Source organism: Ambystoma mexicanum, chromosome 4p, assembly GCF_040938575.1.
Source record: "Ambystoma mexicanum isolate Mex_15411 chromosome 4p, UKY_AmexF1_1, whole genome shotgun sequence".
NCBI classification, from domain to species: domain Eukaryota; kingdom Metazoa; phylum Chordata; class Amphibia; order Caudata; family Ambystomatidae; genus Ambystoma; species Ambystoma mexicanum.
In genome coordinates, this window is record NC_090927.1 from 159739827 (window position 1) to 159757952 (window position 18126).

At 45.0% G+C, this 18126-nt stretch overlaps 1 protein-coding gene across 8 annotated transcripts in view; it reads right to left on the bottom strand.

Annotated features, from left to right (window-relative positions):
* The window catches only part of OTOF (otoferlin), a 1702209-nt gene that overhangs the window by 284832 nt on the left and 1399251 nt on the right, over positions 1 to 18126 (bottom strand). For all 8 annotated transcript variants that reach the window (XM_069605607.1, XM_069605606.1, XM_069605604.1 and 5 more), the window contains 3 exons: positions 12710 to 12862; positions 7274 to 7463; positions 1380 to 1504 (listed from right to left, as the gene is read on the bottom strand). In XM_069605607.1, coding sequence (XP_069461708.1) covers positions 1380 to 1504; positions 7274 to 7463; positions 12710 to 12862 — 468 coding nt within the window. The remainder of the gene's footprint in view (positions 1 to 1379; positions 1505 to 7273; positions 7464 to 12709; positions 12863 to 18126) is intronic.

Sequence of the window (18126 nt, forward strand, 5' to 3'; positions counted from 1 at the left end):
TACTTATAACATTGCTCTTTAAATAGCTTTTGCCTAATGGAAGGCGACAAATTGTATGCAAATGAGTCTTGAGCTTGTGCTCCAATGGGATACGTCCAGTAGTGCCTGACCCTGTATGTAGGCAACCTGAGTGAGGAGTAACCCAAAAGTGCTCACATCACTAAACTAACCTTCCATGCGCTCTCTCTTGCAGTCACCCAGAGGTATTCATGGAGATGGCCGACTTCAGCCACTGTCTCTCCTATTATCTTCTGATTAGTACTTAAAAGCCCCCTAGACTTTACAACTTACTTCCTTCCCCCCTTTTCTTTTTCCCAAGAGGTTGGGCCAATGCTTGAACATTGGGTGAATGTCCACACCAGGGTGAGAGCACACATCCTCTTATATTCGTATTTGGGGTTTTATATAGCGTGAACCTAGATAGGTAACGACAGAGTGTTTGAACATGCCATTAAGGGTAATATATGAGGTTCAGGTAGGGTTAAAATAAGGTGCATTGGATGTTTCATCTATGTGCATGGGATGTGATGTGGAGACGCAAGGAAGCAGGGTTGCTCCTTGGTTAAGAATAAACTATAAAAGGGCCTCATTACGAGTTGGGTGGTATTCCGGCAGTAAATCAGCCAGAATACCACCCAATGGTGTTACCATTACCGCCACTTGGTCCGGTGGGATTACCACCAGATTACGGAGTTAATCCACATTCTTATAGAGTCCATTTGACTTTTTTGGCGGAATTACTGCTGGCTGCCGGCCGCTGATTCTGCTGATTTTTGGCAGAAAGCAGGTGGATTTACCTCCAGCATGATGCTAGAGGTACATCCTCCACTCCACGGCCATACTCATAGTATGGTGGTTGAGGAAAAGTGGCGGTAATTCAGTTACCGACAATTATTTCCTGCACCACCATACTTGTAATGAGGCCCAAAGTCTTAAACACCTTCCATGGCGTTGGCGCTGTCAGGCTTGTCACTGGCAATTGAGATTGATTGGCTGCACAATCCAGCATCGCTCTATTTCCAGTGATTTGTGAGAAGGTATTTTCTTATATAATTAATCCTTTTACAGCTGGTGCTTCAATTAGGATGTATAAATAAACATTGTAAAGGTCCGTGGACGGGTTAGGTGAATAATGCATTCCACCTGAATAAAGATTAAGTACATATTCCAAGGCTGTGATCACCAGATCCTTTTACCTATATAGTCTTTTTTTTATGTCCATTGTAGTAATTCTATGACAATTACCATTTTTTCTTCCATTCCCTGCTGACATGTGAAGTTTAAGAATTATTACTGCGTACAATGTGTAGAGTAAAAAGAGTCTCTGTTAAAAGGACCTCACCAGATCAGGTGCTTATGCCCATTGTGCAAACACTTACCTCGGTGCACTGACTCTGAGAGATGAAGAAAACTCTGGCAAAGGGATCGGAAAGGCCGCTGCTGTCTGCGGCAAACAGGCTGCGGGCCTGGTACATGTGCGCTCTAAGCTGGAAGACCTGTTTCTCTGGGGTAACACACAAAAGAAAATAGTTATTATTATAGTACTGATAACAAAAATAATAATAGACATTTGTTGCAATTCATCTTTTCTAGACCCGGTCCGAAGACCATACTGAGCATTATGGGTCCTCAAGACCAAGTTAAAGACCAGAGCACAAACAGGGCATTTAATGAGGTCTGTGGACCCATAAACCCCAGTATGGCCAGAGGGCTATAAAGCTATTGTAACCTGAATCGCTCTTGAAAGTGTAAAGTACATATAAATATATAGAAGTTATAAAGACATAAATCTGCCTGAGCAGTGGGAGGGAGTTGGCTGCGGGTACGCACCACACTTCAGATACCTTTGGAATGTAGCACTATCAACAATCTGTGGGCTATACAAACCAAACTGTAGGTTATACTTGTTCAGATTGTCCAATGGAAATGCAAAGTGAACATTCCAAGGTTTATAATGACTGTGTTTAGATCCAAGCCTGAAGGGTGCACCATGAGTTAAGGGCCCTGAAAGCTGATTTAAAGGCCTGAGAGCGGCAAGGGCGTTTAATGAGGTGTACAGGCCTATAACGTCCAATTTGGAGTGAGGGCAGGGCCCATAAAGCATACACCGATGGTTAAACGGTAAGCGTATTTATGGATGATTGATACGTTTAAGTAGTGCAGTTCAAATCTCACAGCCGGTCTCCACTCGCCTCTCAACCACCTCTCCAGAACCTTCCCCTCTCACTCCCTTCCACGACGGCCCACAACATTCTACATTCCACCAAACCTTACACATACCCTCAGCCATAAAACACACCTCCCTGCCTTCCTTTTTCATCACCCTTCTCACATTTGCGTTCCTTCACCTTTGCCACCTTGCTTAAATTTCATACCTGAGTCATAAACATTTGATCCATCACTTCCACTTTCACATCTTCCTCCTTTCCACCAAATCGTGACAAATGATCTGCCATGATATTTGACGCTTTGCTCCTACTGGCCCACTCCCTTCTTTATCCTCACCCAGTCACCAACCTGGATGTTTATACTTATGCTCGCCATCCTTCCATTCACACATCTCATAGACTTCTCCTTCACCTGATCCACTTTCCTCCTCATCCCCTTCACATTGATCTTGGATGCTCTTGCCCTCTACAACCATGGAGGACACACTTTTGTATTTCCCTTCCTCCCTCTTATGATCTCAAATGGCTTCACACCTGTCATTGCCTGCAGAGACCAACAACCTCTGCCTCACCACATCCTTTTTACTTACACCACATACACCTGCCAATCTAATGGCATCCATAATACACATATTTACCCTTTCAACAACTCCATTGGACTCCATTGGACACCCTCTTATGCACAAATCCACTTTTCCTGAAATATGTTTTCATCACTTTACCTATAAACTGACTCCAACTATCTGCAAGGATACTTCCCAGGTGCCCTTTTCTCTCAAAACATGTTTCCACAAATACGGATACTGTCATCGCAACAGCTCCCCTTAAAATCTTAACCTCAGTCCACCTTGGCAACAAATCCACCAACACGATGATAAACTTGCCATGGCTACCACCGACATCCACCAGCCTCAGTATGTCCATAGCCAATTCATCCCATATGCCTTTTGGTACTTCCGGCTTTATCATGGGTTGGACCACTGCTTTCACCCCCTTCCTGGCCTTCTCACACTCAGTACAACTCTCAAATCATCTCTCAAACCTTCTGTCAAAACATGGCCACCAACAATCGTCTCTCAAAACAGCTTTAGTCCAAGTAATCGCTATGTGCCCAGCATGGACAATGTCCATTTATCTATGCATCAACATTTTTGGTACAACTACTCTACCCTACTGATACAAAATAGTGCATCTCTCACCTCCTAATATGCTCTTTCTTCTCCCACTAATTTCCACTTATGTCCCCATCCTGGCTCCATAGCTTTTACCGCACAAGCCATTTTATTATCTTCTGACATTGCTTGCTCCGATTCAACATGACTAATCACGCTATCAAGAGCCAATCAAATTTGAAGGATCACATCTACTTTCACATCTTCCTCCTTTCCACCAAATTGTGACACATGATCTGCCATAATATGTTTACTCCCTGTATTACTTCAGTTTGAAATGCATGGCTTTGCAGCCTTGCCACCCAACCAGCAACTCTCTTTGACACTACATCTCATCCTTTGGATTAAAAAATTGCTTTCAAAGGCAAAGGCTGTTCTCAAAATAAACTCAGCACCCCACACAAAGTTACAAACTTTTTCCATGGACCAGTGATACGCCACAGCTTCTTTCTCCCGGACTGAGTAACGCTTCTCTGGTTCATGCAAGGCCGTAGAAGCATGGGCAATAACCAACCTCTCCCCAACTATCAATCTGGGTCAAAACTGCTCCAATGCCAACCTCACTACCATCAACCGCTATTGTACACTTCCTACTAGCATCAAAATATTTGAACACCTTTGGCAGGTCTATTTCCTTCTTTGTCCTTTGGAACGTATCCATTATGTGCTGCTCCTTACAAAGCCCACCCCTTTTTTATTTAGCAATTTCCTCATTTCAGTCACTTTGTCAGCAAGGTTTTTGACAAACGTGTGGTAGAAATCAACCAGTACAAAAAATGAACGCAATTCTCATTTCGACTGGTGACTCTATCCTGTTCATACTATCAACCATGTCCTTATTCGGTTTCACAGCATCGACAGATGTCTTGTGACCTAAGTACTCCACTAATTCTTCTTGGAAGACACGCTTATCCTTCCTCACTGTCCTTCCCCTCTCCTCTAAAATGTTTAACACTTCCTCTGAAATCATTTTGTGTTCTTCTGTTTCCTCTCCACATACCAATATGTCATCCTGACAACAGTGTGGCTCTGTTCATGCCACTGAACAGCGTGTACATAATCTTTTGGAGCACAGGCTAGGCCGAACCTAAGCCGATTGGGATCCTCCAGAACCAGAACGGAAATATTCCTTTGTGTGATACAAAAGCTGTTCACTTCCATAACTGCGGTTCCAATTCCACCTGGTGATACAGGGAAGCAAGATCCAACTTTGCAAATACCTTTCCCATGCCTACCATAGACAGATTTCAGCGATATTTGGTAGAGGATGCCTTTCCAGCGCAACGCACTTGTCAAGTTGCCTACGGCTTGCACATAGAGGAATCTCTCCACTCTGTTTTTTAACCACAACCAAAGGTGAGACCCACTCAACCCCACTCGTTATATCCCCATCCTTGCACAACATTCCTCCTTCACACTCTCTCTCAACACCAGAAAAACTGTACATGGGTTTGCTGCTACTGACACACTCCCTTCTTTCAGAACTATTGGGGTGTTTCACTCCTTTCCCTCTTCCCACATCCTTGGCAAACACTTGCTTGTAGCTCTCTATGTCCCTCCTGGGGTAGCCTTGTCCCACATTCAATGCTTGGTCAAAGGTGTTAAGATCCAGCTGTATATACAACTGTTTCTGTTCACACCATCCCAACAGCGACAAACTTTCCTTGGTCATGTACACCCTTAATCTCCAATTCTGCTATAAAATAACCTAATAAGTCTATTTAATCTGTGTTATACCTGCCCGGTTTTATGTCCAGTGGTAACAATGCATTCACATCACCTTTCAGTGCCCTTTTGAACACCTTCCCTGGCTTGAGAGATACTTTTGCTCCTGAATCCACTATTACCTTTATCTTTACTCCATTCATCCTAACCTCAGCTTTTGCACTCTCACACTCTTCCTCACACTCCTCTCTCCCTATCATATTCTTCGTTATATCTATATTTCCTTCTTCTTCCCCCTCAGAGGACACACTCCCCTCCTCAATCAGAAATGATAGGCTTTTTCTATTAGCATTGTAGTCCACTTGAACATTTTTACACCAATTTGCAAAATGTCCCCATTTTAGGCACTTGGAACATGTTTTCGTGCTCTGAAACGCCTGTGTATGAGCGCGATACAAATAGAATATCAATATCAATGTTACTTTTTCAGATGGCTTCTTCTTCCACACCTGACACATTAGCGCTCTTCACCCAGGGGGGACCTTCCCCCTTTGCATGCTGTCTTGTCATGCTGTCTTGTCATTCTTATGATCTCCACAAGAAAACACCAGGAGGTTGAGGGAGAAATTGGGGTCACAAGCAACCCTCACATTAAGGGTGGAACCCTTGGCAACAACGAAAAGGCTTGTGACTCTTATGATCTCCGCCAGCTTTCTGACAGTGCACCTTTTGCATTTCCTCCTGGGTTTGTCCTCAGTGCCAACCTTGAGCACTTCTGGCGGTGCTTCCTTGCATTCTGATTGGATCAATTTAAATACACGAGCCATCAAGTGTTCAACCCGCTTTTCAATGGCAATAACTTAATCTAGGTTCGGGTCATCCTTTAGCCATAACCCGCCACGTTTCCCGTTGTTGCTGCACTGGATCATGAATTGATCACGGATGTGTTCATCCAAGGAATTTCCAAAGTTGCACGATGATCCCAATGTCATCAAGCTGTGATGCACTCTTCTACGCTCTCATTAGCTTCTTGATCATGCACTCCAAAATGATAACGTTCCCATATTGTGCTCGGCTTTGGATTAAAGTGTGCATCAAGTTTTGGAATTGCTATGTCTAATTCATTCCTCTCTTGTGTGTCTACACTTCCCAGTAGTTCAGGAAGAGTCTCATACATTCGCTGGCCCTCATATCCTAGGAAGTGCACCAGTAATGACATTTTCCTATCCATAACATACTGAACAAATTCCATTTTTGACTGGGACCACTTTTTTTTCGTGGGGCCAGGAGATGTCCTACATATCACTGGACTAGGCACGCTCTGCATGGACATACTTCATGCACACGCAATATCCACAGGAAACAATTATCACTGTAGTCAGAATGGATGCTTTTTTGGTATCCAACAGGATAATTGCCATCTACAAGAGTGTGAGTCGCACATCGTACAATTGACCCTCACATGCATATGTGCACACTTGTAATTTCTGTTAGCCCAGTACGGCGGCCGGCGCAGAGAATGGCAGAGATCCGGTAGCATTGCAGCTATCCGCCTCACACGGCACACAGCTGGCGGGCTCACCTCATCAAGCAGGTACGCTTGCCTGTGCACATATATCAAAGCTGGGGCCACTCCAAGCTCGTCACCACACTAATGAAGTCAGGCATACACTGATGGTTAGACAGTAAGCATATGTATTGATGTTTGGTACGCTTAAGTAACACAGTTCAAAGTCTCTGGCCTTCCGCGTCTCCACTCACCTCTCAACCGCCTCTCCAGAACCTTCCTGTCTCACTCCCTTCCACGACGACCCACAACATTCTACATTCCACCAAGCCTTACACATGCCCCCAGCCATATAACACTATCTACATATATATACCACTTTAATATCCCAATATTGGGTTCAAAAAAATATTTATAAGAGGGAACTTACCTGTAGGTTAAAAGGACCCAGCTTAAAATCCACAACATGGCAGTAGTGAAGAATACATCTATCCCATATAAATGTTGTTAAGATAATATACTGGATTAATTTCCATTGAGAGTAGACATCATACTTCCTACTACACTCTGTGGTCAACCTACAATGGATGCCAGTTCGGGCCTTAGTAGTGGAGAAGCCAAAATACCCAGTGTTTCAAGTAGCTGTGGCATTTTAACGATTAACATGGGGCAATGTCATTTCCCAATAAACATACACAATATAGAAAATACACAATGGCAACTCTGTGGAATGGAGCACAGAACCCGGAGCAGGCCCTTACTTGTGTATGCCAGGCTGATGGGTGGGAAGCACTGCAAGCCGGGGCCTCTGGCTCCTTTGTTTTCTTCAAATCCACTGGGAAGGCCGCTCAGGAAGTCTTTGCGCTGCTTGTTCAGGCCCAACCACAGGTAGATCTCCATCTTGGCTTGTACGGTCCATCCTGCGGGCCCGAAGCCCCTCTTACCAGGCAACTGGGAGAGGAGGCATCAAACACACGTGTTAGTGGAGAAGGCCTAGTGAGAGGGCAGGCAAGCGATAGCAACCATTGCGCTCTGTGGCTCGCTCTGCCTGGCTACAGGGTTGTCCTGTCACATTCGCCTTTTGTGCAGGGGTCCTTGATAAGAGAAAAGGGAACACCACAGCGCAGTTCCATGTGTTTATAATGACAATAAATAACGACAACCAAATAATGAAAAAATTGCAAATGTTGTATTTATTTATAATTTGGGAGGTCCCTCCAAGCCCCCCCATTTCCCCACTTTACTAACCCCTCCCCAAGCCCCTCAACCTTACTCCACCCCCACATATACTTTTATTAAAAATGTCGAATTGTTTTTCGTTATTCGGGTATCACTGAAAATGTTTGTCGTTATTTATTTTTCGTTATTAACTCTGTATACCGTACAGCGCATGTTAAGAACAAAAATACATGTAGTAGAGTTACGCACAGTTTCTGAATCCTCCCGGCTCCCATTGTGAAAGTGAGGAATGGGGGTATTTTCCAGCTTGAATACATTAATGATATGTGTAGGACATTGCAGAGTATGCCAGAGCACACTGGTAGGGTTACTCCTTAGCCCTGGACCTACACACTGTTTGTATGACAGTAGTACCAGATGCCTGATCAGCTTGTCTGGTCAATAGTGGTACATTTTCTACACTGCAGGCATTTTATGCAGCATTGAAGGGCTATGGGACTCTGCATTTATCCATCTGAGTTAGGATACGTTCAAATTCATATTTTTGTATTGGCTTTAGGATTCTGCTATCACAATATTGAACTAATTGTAATTTATTTAAGCTGCAATAAACACATGGGCTTAGCATTTAGGCCGACATGATACTTCTAGCACCTGCAGGCTGAATTAAGACTTGTAATATTCCCCACCCTTCAAAATAGGGCTCCAGACCCATAGCCGGGCAATGCACGCCGTCGGCATCTTGCCCCTTGAAAAGAAGCTGGGAACATGTAAAGAGTAGTGAAAAAGACAATGAGGCAAAAGGCAAAAGATGTTGATGGGAATGCCATCAAGTGAGGTCATAGAAAGACCCAAGGAGATAGGATACACTGCAAACAAATGTGCCGTTTACTCAATCACTCGTGGATGCTTTGCAACGGGAGTTCACCGAAAACGGCCTTCATTTCCACCTTTAGCATTTTAGAAATATGAGGAAACACAGGCTACTGGAGGAATGTGGTGTGGAGTAGAAAGACAGATGAATACATTGGTGGTGTGTGTGGTCTGTTGTTCAGCACCTCACCTCTGATACGCAAGTGAATGCCTTTGTCTTACCGACACTCAACTATGCCTGAGTCAAAAAGGCAATGGAAATCAGAGGGAACAGGAATATCACTATGCTCTGGGAAATCCAATCGGCCACCATGTAAGCCCGCTGCCGGGTCTCTGACTTGTATAAATGCCCGCAGTCTTCAGCAAGTCACCACATGGACACTGCCTCTGACAGTGGCTATGCAGAGTGAGTGAGTAGGCTTGCAGTCCTCAGCAGGCCACCACAACGACCCAACTGCCTCTGACAGTGGCTATGCAGAGTGAGTGAGTAGGCTTGCAGTCCTCAGCAGGTCACCACATGAACCCAACTGCTGTGATTGTGGCTATGCAGAGCGTGTGAGCAGCCCTGCATCCATCCACAGGCCACCACATGAACCCAACTGCTGGGATCGTGGCTATGCAGAGTGTTTGAGCAGGCCTGCAGCCATCCACAGGCCACCACATGAACCCAACTGCTGGGATCGTGGCTATGCAGAGTGTTTGAGCAGGCCTGCAGTCCTCAGTAGGCCACAACATGAACGCAACTGCTGTGAGCGTGGCTATGCAGAGTGTGTTAGCAGGCCTGCAGTTGTCAGCAGGCCACCACATGAACCCAACTGCTGGGACCATGGCTATGAAGAGTGTGTGAGCAGCCCTGCAGCCATCCACAGGCCACCACATGAACCCAACTGCTGGGATCATGGCTATGAAGAGTGTGTGAGCAGCCCTGCAGCCATCCACAGGCCACCACATGAACCCAACTGCTGTGAACATGGCTATGAAGAGTGTGTGAGCAGCCCTGCAGCCATCCACAGGCCACCACATGAACCCATCTGCTGGGATCGTGGCTATGCAGAGTGTTTGAGCAGGCCTGCAGTCCTCAGTAGGCCACAACATGAACCCTACTGCTCTGACAGTGGCTATGCAGAGTGTGGAAGAAGGCCTGCAGTCCTCATCAGGCCACCACATGAACCCTACTGCTGTGATCATGGCTATGCACAGTGTGTAAGCAGGCCTGCAGTCTTCACCAGGCCACCATGTAAAGCTGGCTGCTGGGTTGCTGGCGCCACCAGGCATGTATAGATGCCTACATTCCTCAGAATGCCATCACGTAAGCCCAGGTAATGGGATGCTAGAGCCACAAAGCATATATGGAGGCCTGCAATCCTCAGAGGGCTGCCATGTAAACCCAACTGAGGAGATAGTGGTCTTGCAGAGTACATACAGAGGATTGCAGTTTTCAAACGGCCACCATGTAATCCCAGCTAGCTGGATGGTGGCTCTGTGGAGTATACCCAGAGGGCTGCAGTCCTCAAAAGGAAACAATGTTAACCCAATTGCTGGGATGTAGTCTTCACAGCGCATAAACGGGGCCTGCAGTCTGCAGAAATCCACTATGTGAGCTGCTTGTGCCACTGAAGACGCACAACGGACAAAGAAGTCTCATGGCGGCAGAGTTGTAAATCAAAAAATGTTGCATTGCCCATTGTAAGCCAAACTCTGCGCAGCCCCGTTTAGCACTGCTCCAATGTGCTCTTACTCTTTGTGGTGAGTGGCACATGGCAGATGGTATATTTGGGGGCTGACCAAGATAGACAGAATCCTATGTGTTCTCAGTGCATTCCTACATTGGCCAATAAGCCTTTGACATGTATTCCCTATGTCTGGCCATATTAGCCATGCTTAATATGGCATGTGGTCTGAGCCGCAGACCATGCCTTCCTGTTATCTGCACAGTGCAATGAAAACACTTTCATATTTAGTGAAATGCAATCTGCGAAATTTGCTCTTTCATGTTGCGATGAAGCACAGTAGAGGTTTTTTCACAAGTCCAGGTTGCGCGCCAGTGGCCTTGGGCATCGCACTCTTCTTGGGTAAACATTGCCGTCCATTGCTATGTAGGCTTACTCTGGGACGGAGGCCAATGTACTTGCAAAATACAAAACATAGATCACGGCAAACAATGTGAACTACAAAAGGCAGTTCTTTCTGTAGTTTTATTCTGTAGTATTAAACAGGAATCTGTAGTTCACTGGCACATTGTTGGAACAATTCCTAGGACCATGTCCTTGGCCAGTCTTTGCACAAGAAAGGTGCTGCCATATAAAATAAAGAGTTTGGCACAATCCCTAATACCCATTGAAGGATAGTGATAGTAGGCGTAGACTAGGGGGAATAGGGAAGGCCAGGAGAGGATATAACAGAGTAAGCTCATCCTCTGCACACAGCTGTTCGGGGTGACGGAGCTAGCACGAAGACGGGGCAGACGCTGATGGCTGGAAGGAGAGGGAGAGCAGCAAGGCTTCCCAGGTGGGAGGGGTCCACCCACTTCTAATTTTATTGCACATTTGAAGCCCCAAACTGGATTTTGGCTATTTTGAAACATCTTTGACAGAACATGAATGCGTTTTGAGCTGATTGGGGATTGGGGAAAGGCCTTTGCTTTTTCCCTTCAAGGCACTTCAGCTCATAGCCTAAGAGCAGACACCTTATTCTGGATTGGCTATATTCTGGATTGGCTATATGCTGGCACCAGTAAGCCCAATGGACATTTAATTCTTTTTAAAGCATTTAATCCTATGTTGGTGCTTTATTGATGAAAACTCCATGGTGCGGTAATAGGTGCCTTTTTGGAATTTTTCCAATGTATTAATTATTTCGATTTTTCTATTTTTGTTTGATATTTCCAGGCATCCAGTCTTGTCTGTCCCTCTTCAACTCCCTACCATTTACAGTTAGTGAGTATGAGAAGGCCTTTTACCCTTCATTTGATATCACATTGAGAAAGATATTGATTGAGGCAGATGCCTCTATGAGATTGCCTATCATGATTTGGTTAAGCAGATGCTAGATTACCTAGCCTGATCTGTTAGGTCACCTATCGCAACTTGGGGAGACAGGTAGTTGTTTTTTAAGGTGACTTTGATTTCTTGGAGAAGATGGATCAGTCTTAATTTGAGGTAGGGGCAATTGACAATAGTTCAGCTATTCAATGAATCATACATTGCATTTTAGGTGTGTTGTGCATAGTGATAATAATAATGGCAATCTTTCTGTATTACAAATGTCTCCCAATTAAAAGATGTATTTTTTACATGAGAGTGTAAGAAGCATTCATTGAGTGTTCATTACTGAGTGCCAAGTATTTGAACATTAATATTAAGTGTGGGGCATCTATTTGAACGACTGTGTTTTGATGTGTTATACAAGCTACATGTCTTTTTATTCACACCAAGGGTTAATGGATGATGTGAGCAGTGGACTATCAATACAAATATATGTGTGTGGTGGCAATTGAGAGCGGTGTCTATTGCAGGGGTTATTGCCTGCTCTCTTTACTGTTGCACAGTGACAGGTACAGGTCTTTACCTACCCCTACACAGACACTCCCCTGGGGGTGGCAGGAAGGCTATGGAGGTAGGGGTGATACAAACCATGACAATTGTTTCTATACATTGAGATTACATATTTTTAATGCACAAATGTGAATGGTTATATAATACCCAGACAACAAACACTGATATGTGTGGTCATTTTTTCTTGATAGTACATTCATTCATACTTGGAACAAATTGCGGTTACATCTCTAGGACAGGTACCACAACATTAGTAAATACTAATCCTCTTCTTACATTTTGAGACATTAAATGCAAACTTTTCTTAGCTTATTTTCCTTTTCCATATCCTTTGCCAGTTCCTGGGCATTTAGTTTTCAAACTTTAAAGCAGATCCTAACTAAATGAAAGCATGCCTTGAAGCACAATATATTGCAACTAGGTGGGTATATCTTAAAATTGGGAATTTAGAATGGTGCTATTTAATGCTATTTAATGATACTCTTTTTGCTGTGGTTATCTAGTCACATTCTGTTAGAACAATCATTAAACAGCTTTTTACATAAAGACATTCTCATTTCATAAAGTAAGCTCTGTGGTGACATGCAGTACCTTGAGGAAGACAGTTTTCACTTTGCCACAGTCCTTTCCTGTCTCTTCATCCACAATGGAGTAGAGGATGTCCTTGGAAGGGATGCGGGCGTATGCGATTCGCTTATTATTGCTCATCATCCAGACAAATACCTCGGGGATACTGTGCTGTGGCTGTGGAAACAAGGACGATTCACATATGATGGTCTCGTTGGAGGCCTATAAAGCACAAGCACGCCAGGCAGCACTGTACGGGGATGTACTCTGGGGACATGCAGAGATTAAGCCCCTTGCAGTGGTGGTGAGTACATTTCTAAAAAATATCACTGGGCTGCGCACCACTGCCCTGAACACCCCAGTGTTACTGGAAACTGGATTGGAAGGGTTTGAGAAGATTTGTAAACTGCGCCCGGACTTTATTGGGCCAGATCAAGGTCAAATAACCACTTATGCAAATATAAAGAAATGGTCATGGATGTTTTGTCCCAGCATGGGAGTACCTCTCTGAAATGGGTGGTCCATGTGAGAAGCTATTTGGGTCAGTTGGGCTTGGGGGAGTATTGGTCAAACCCTTCTGTAATATCTCCCCGTGTCTACGAAAGTGGTCAAGAGTGCAGAAGGGGGTCAAGGCCCAGTACGATATTTTGGCAAAATCCAGGGCATCAGAGCAACTGGCCCATTATCTTGACATTAAGAAACAGGTCGGCTGAGACAAGTACCTGGATTATCTCCCCTCTAGATGGGAAAGGGCTCTTTATCTAATGTTCTGTGTTGGAATTCTCCCTGCAGCTGTCCTCGGCAACAATGGAATGAGGGCATTCCGGCGTCTTGCATTCTTTGCGGCGAGGCCCAGGAGAATGCCCAACATTACCTATTGTTATGCTCGGTGACTTAGCCCTTGAGGAATCGTTTCTTGAAGCCTCTGTTTCTAAGTTGCGGCTGCAGGACACTAAGCGAAGCAATGGCCAAGTGTTTTGATACTGCAGATGTACTGGCCATTCTTGCTACTAGCAGTTACTTGAGCTGGGCTAGGAAACAATCTAATGAGAAAGGCTAAGGTATTAGCACAATGTCCTATGGAAGAGGACATTACTTGTCTGTAAGTTACTGTCCTTGGCAAAACATTGAATTTGTATGTGTCTATAAGCTCATGATTCAAGTTCTATGATGCTGTTGCATTTCCCTTTAATTGTGTACTGGTTTAGGAATTAATTTGTCAAAATAAAGTTGTTGATTGATTAATTGACATATGATTAAGAACTGGGCTGGTGCTACCATGGGTGGGCCTCTTCTCATTATTAAGAGCAGGGCTGGTGCTAACATGGGTGGGCCTCCTCTCAATTATTAAGAACTGGGCTGGTGCTAAGATGGGTGGGCCTCCTCTCAATTATTAAGAACTGGGCTGGTGCTACCATGGGTGGGCTTCCTCTCAATGATTAAGAAATGGGCCGGTGCTACCAATGGTTGGGTTCCTCTCATGATTAAGAACTGGGCCTCCTCTCATGCTTAAGAACTAGGCCTCCTCTCATACATAAGAACTGGGACTCCTCTCATGATTAAGAACTGGGCCTCCTCTCATACATAAGAACTGGGACTCCTCTCATGATTAAGAACTGGGCCTCCTCTCATACATAAGAACTGGGACTCCTCTCATGATTAAGAACTGGGCCTCCTCTCATAATTAAGAACTGGGCCTCCTCTCATGATTAAGAACTGGGCCTCCTCTCATACTTAAGAACTGGGCCTTCTCTCATACTTAAGAACTGGGCCTCCTCTCATGATTAAAAACTGAGCCTCCTCTCATGGCTACAGTCTAATAGCCTAGACATTTCTATTTAACATGTTACAATTTAATGGCCGTGCCTCTGATTATGAAACATTCATTAAATGTGCCCACTATCCTAAAGATTACATGCATGCATGATGGTATCCACAATGCCAGGGACAAAGGACATTGAACATACCTTTTTTTAAAGTATAAATGAAAAAAACATAAAAACCACACCACATTGTGGTGTTATCGGTTAAGAACCAATGTATCAAAAATATCCCAAAAAAGATGTAAGCACTCTGCGAAAATTCCAATTGTCTGGTGGGAGGTCAGTAGTTAAAGACTGAAAATTGGGCTCATTATGGGTCTGACGGTTACCATGCCGGTGCTACCGGCGCGTTGCAGCCAGACCTGCAAATATTTACTGGCCCCTGACTTCCCAGTGCCACCGGGAGATTAAAACCCCGGCGGCCTGGAAAGTCAGACGCCGGTAAATTGTAAGTCCCCATTCCATATGAGTCACCGGTGCACTCGGGACCGGCACCAGTGCTTCCGTGACGGGTGTGCCTTCCGTGGCCACTGTGCCCAGCAGGGTCAGACCTGTCGGGCACAGCGGCTCTGGCAGGCAGACCTGTAATATGCCGGTCCGGAAAGAGCGTGCCGGTAGCTTACCGGCACCACTCTTTCCGGACCGGGATACTTGTAATGAGCACTATGGTTTGATTTCATGTAAGGACACACTAAGGTTCCTTTGAACCATGTTGCTTGATAAAGGAGCAAAATAAGATGTGTGTTTAGGCAGTGCCCAGGAACCTATTTGAGGCGGCTACATGAGTTCGAAATCTTCTTATCAATGGAACCATCATAATGAGTTACAGTGACGGTGCATTGCTCCTCATTGTTTTCAATGCTCTAATGACAATGTATATTTGTTGTGGGAGATGTACAAAGCCTCGATCAGTGCACAGGGCTCTGTTGCCCACAGTAACTGACCAGGAGCCAGATAAATAGGCATTATTCATCCATGCACCCTCGTTGCACAACTCCCCAGACCTCTCTCCCTTACAAAACCAGTCTAGTTTTTCAATATTAACAAGCCCGTTTGACCTCTAGCCCCATCCAAGCACAGATATGTTTTACCCCACTGCCCACATCTAGGGCAAATGTTGGGGTTAAGGGTATGGAGAACCTGGGTAAGGTTGCCCTATCATGGATGACTTTCTTGTCTCTCTTCTCTTCTCTCTCTATGTTCTCAGTCCCATGTTCTTCTCAATTCTTTTGTTTGCTTCATTAGTATAGTTCTACTCTCTACATATTCCATTTTTGGCCATTAGAAGTCTTTACGTAGCACTCTTCGGTTTTGCTTATCTGAATGGGGACTGTGACGAATCCCATGGTGTCATCACTGCTTTAGAAGGGGGAGCTCCTTTCCATGAGGTCAGGGAGGTGAGGCTGCTACCCAATAATCCCCCTGGGGTTTGTGAGAAACTTGAAGGTGTCTCATCCGCTGGTCCCCGGAGATCTGTCATCCAGGTGGCCAGGGCACGGCCATCGCTATTGGATCCAGTTCCTGGGGGTGGACCAGTGGGGGAGGATCACCTGGGTAAGGGGCCTTTGGGGAGTGGAAGTGGGACAGTGAGGGTTGAGATGCGTTATCCCCTTCCCAGTAACACCTTTTTGCCATCCTACCCTATCAGATATTTAGAAGCTCTACCCTCCTTTTCCCACACAAACACTTTCTTACACAGTAACAGACAATAGACTAACACCAGAGCTGTTTACCTGACATGTTCCAGCACACGGGTCAGGCAGAGTCAGGCCCTTTACCTTCCCCACAGGGATAAAAGGCGGAGCACAAAAGCATACTTCGAGCAATGTCGAACGCATGAGGAGACAGCTACACCAAACTGGCATTTCAAACAGAGGAGAAAGGCGCAGACACCTGGAAGGGCGTCGAAGGGCAGATTACCCTTGCCTTTCATTACTCAAACCTGTGCAGTCTCAGAATGGGAAATCGTAAGACCGGGAGTTACAGCTGGCGTGCGGAGCAGCAGATATCAACGGTACACAGGGGCCTTCCACATTGATAACGCAGGTGGAGAGGCAAGCTAGCTACCATGGTTCTATCCTTGACTCCAGAGATGAAAAGAAACCAACAAGTTCACCACTGCCGGTGAGTCGGAGGAAGCTGATAGCAAACCAAACTGTGTTGAGCCCAAGGTTGCAAGTAGCAATATTTTGAACGCAAGGAATTTGAAACAGAAATAACTTGTGTGTATGTTTGAACTTTAAAGAAACCCCAGAGACTCTGACCGGGACCTGTTTTTGAAAATACAAGAACCAGAAGGCCCTAGGAGGGGGTGGAGAGAGGCTTCAGAGTGGTCCTACAAGGGGCACGTCAAATCCCTTGTACAATCGAAAGTCTGACCCGTTACCAGAGGAAAGCTAGGGGAAGGGAACCCCGCTTTCCGATAAGATTGTGAACTGTGGAAGAAGGCAAGTGTAAACCCGACAGAGGGATGCCGAAAGAAAGCTAGGAAAAGAGAAACCCTGCTTTCTGATAAAAATGAGCAATGCATGAACTGTGCTAGAAATACATAAACTGTTTGAAAAGATCTATGTGATTATTGCGGGGGAGACCCCCCACAACCCGCCCCCATATTAATATTATATTCTATACCCCCCACATATATATTTGGTGTAAGGGTGGTCCAAAAAAAAAGTCTGCATTTTCGGCTGTCGTAATTGTGAGGGAGACATTTTTGGTACGATTTTTGGAACGATTCCGAGAAGAAGGATCCAAGCCCGCCAGAGGGAGATCCTGGGGCAAATAGCAATCGCCCAAGGTGCAAGATCACTGAAATAACTTTTTGTTTGTTTGTCACTGTAAATATGCAGGCCTTCTAAGGCAAGAGACTTTTGTCAGGAAAGCAAATTAGCTTTTGAAGGTTTTGATATGGTTGAATTGGAACTGTGAACCTCGTGCTAATGAGGCCCAGCAGTGTGCTGTGCTCAGAAGTCCCGCCTTGCCCCGTGCGTGAAATGCGGGGAAGGGAGACCCTGGCCATACCATCGTGACTTTTCATTTTGTGAACACTTCTTTCTTTTCTGGTAAACATAATCCCACACGTATTTTTGGTAATTTAGCAGTAAGGATTGGCAATAGGTTTTTGAGTATAGGCCCTTTTTATTTGACAAGACACCACTAGGACTGCCTTATTATTATTTGATGGTGGTAGCTTGCTCCCATCTTAGATTTGGGTTTAAAGTATGTGTTTATCCCACCCATTATAAAGTTCAATAAACACTCTTGAACTGTGATTACTTGTGTCTGTCTTTACTGTTGCCACCATGAGTTCCTTACAGGGTGGTACTCTGCGGGAAGATCTCATAGGGAGGGACGACACCATTGAGAGTAGTGACCCGCTTGGAAGAATGCAGTTTCCCTTGGGACCCTCCCACCTTCCCAATAAAACCCTCTCTTACCCTCCCATCAGCTACCCAATATACCTTTGTCACACATCTAAAGTAAAACCTACAGAGAAGGAAAATACCCATAACATATTCTTTGACAGTACTGACATAAAAAAGAGGACAAGAGCAATGAGGATTAATGCTGAGAACCAAAGCATTTGGTCTAGTTGTTAAAATCAACTGATGTGCCCGC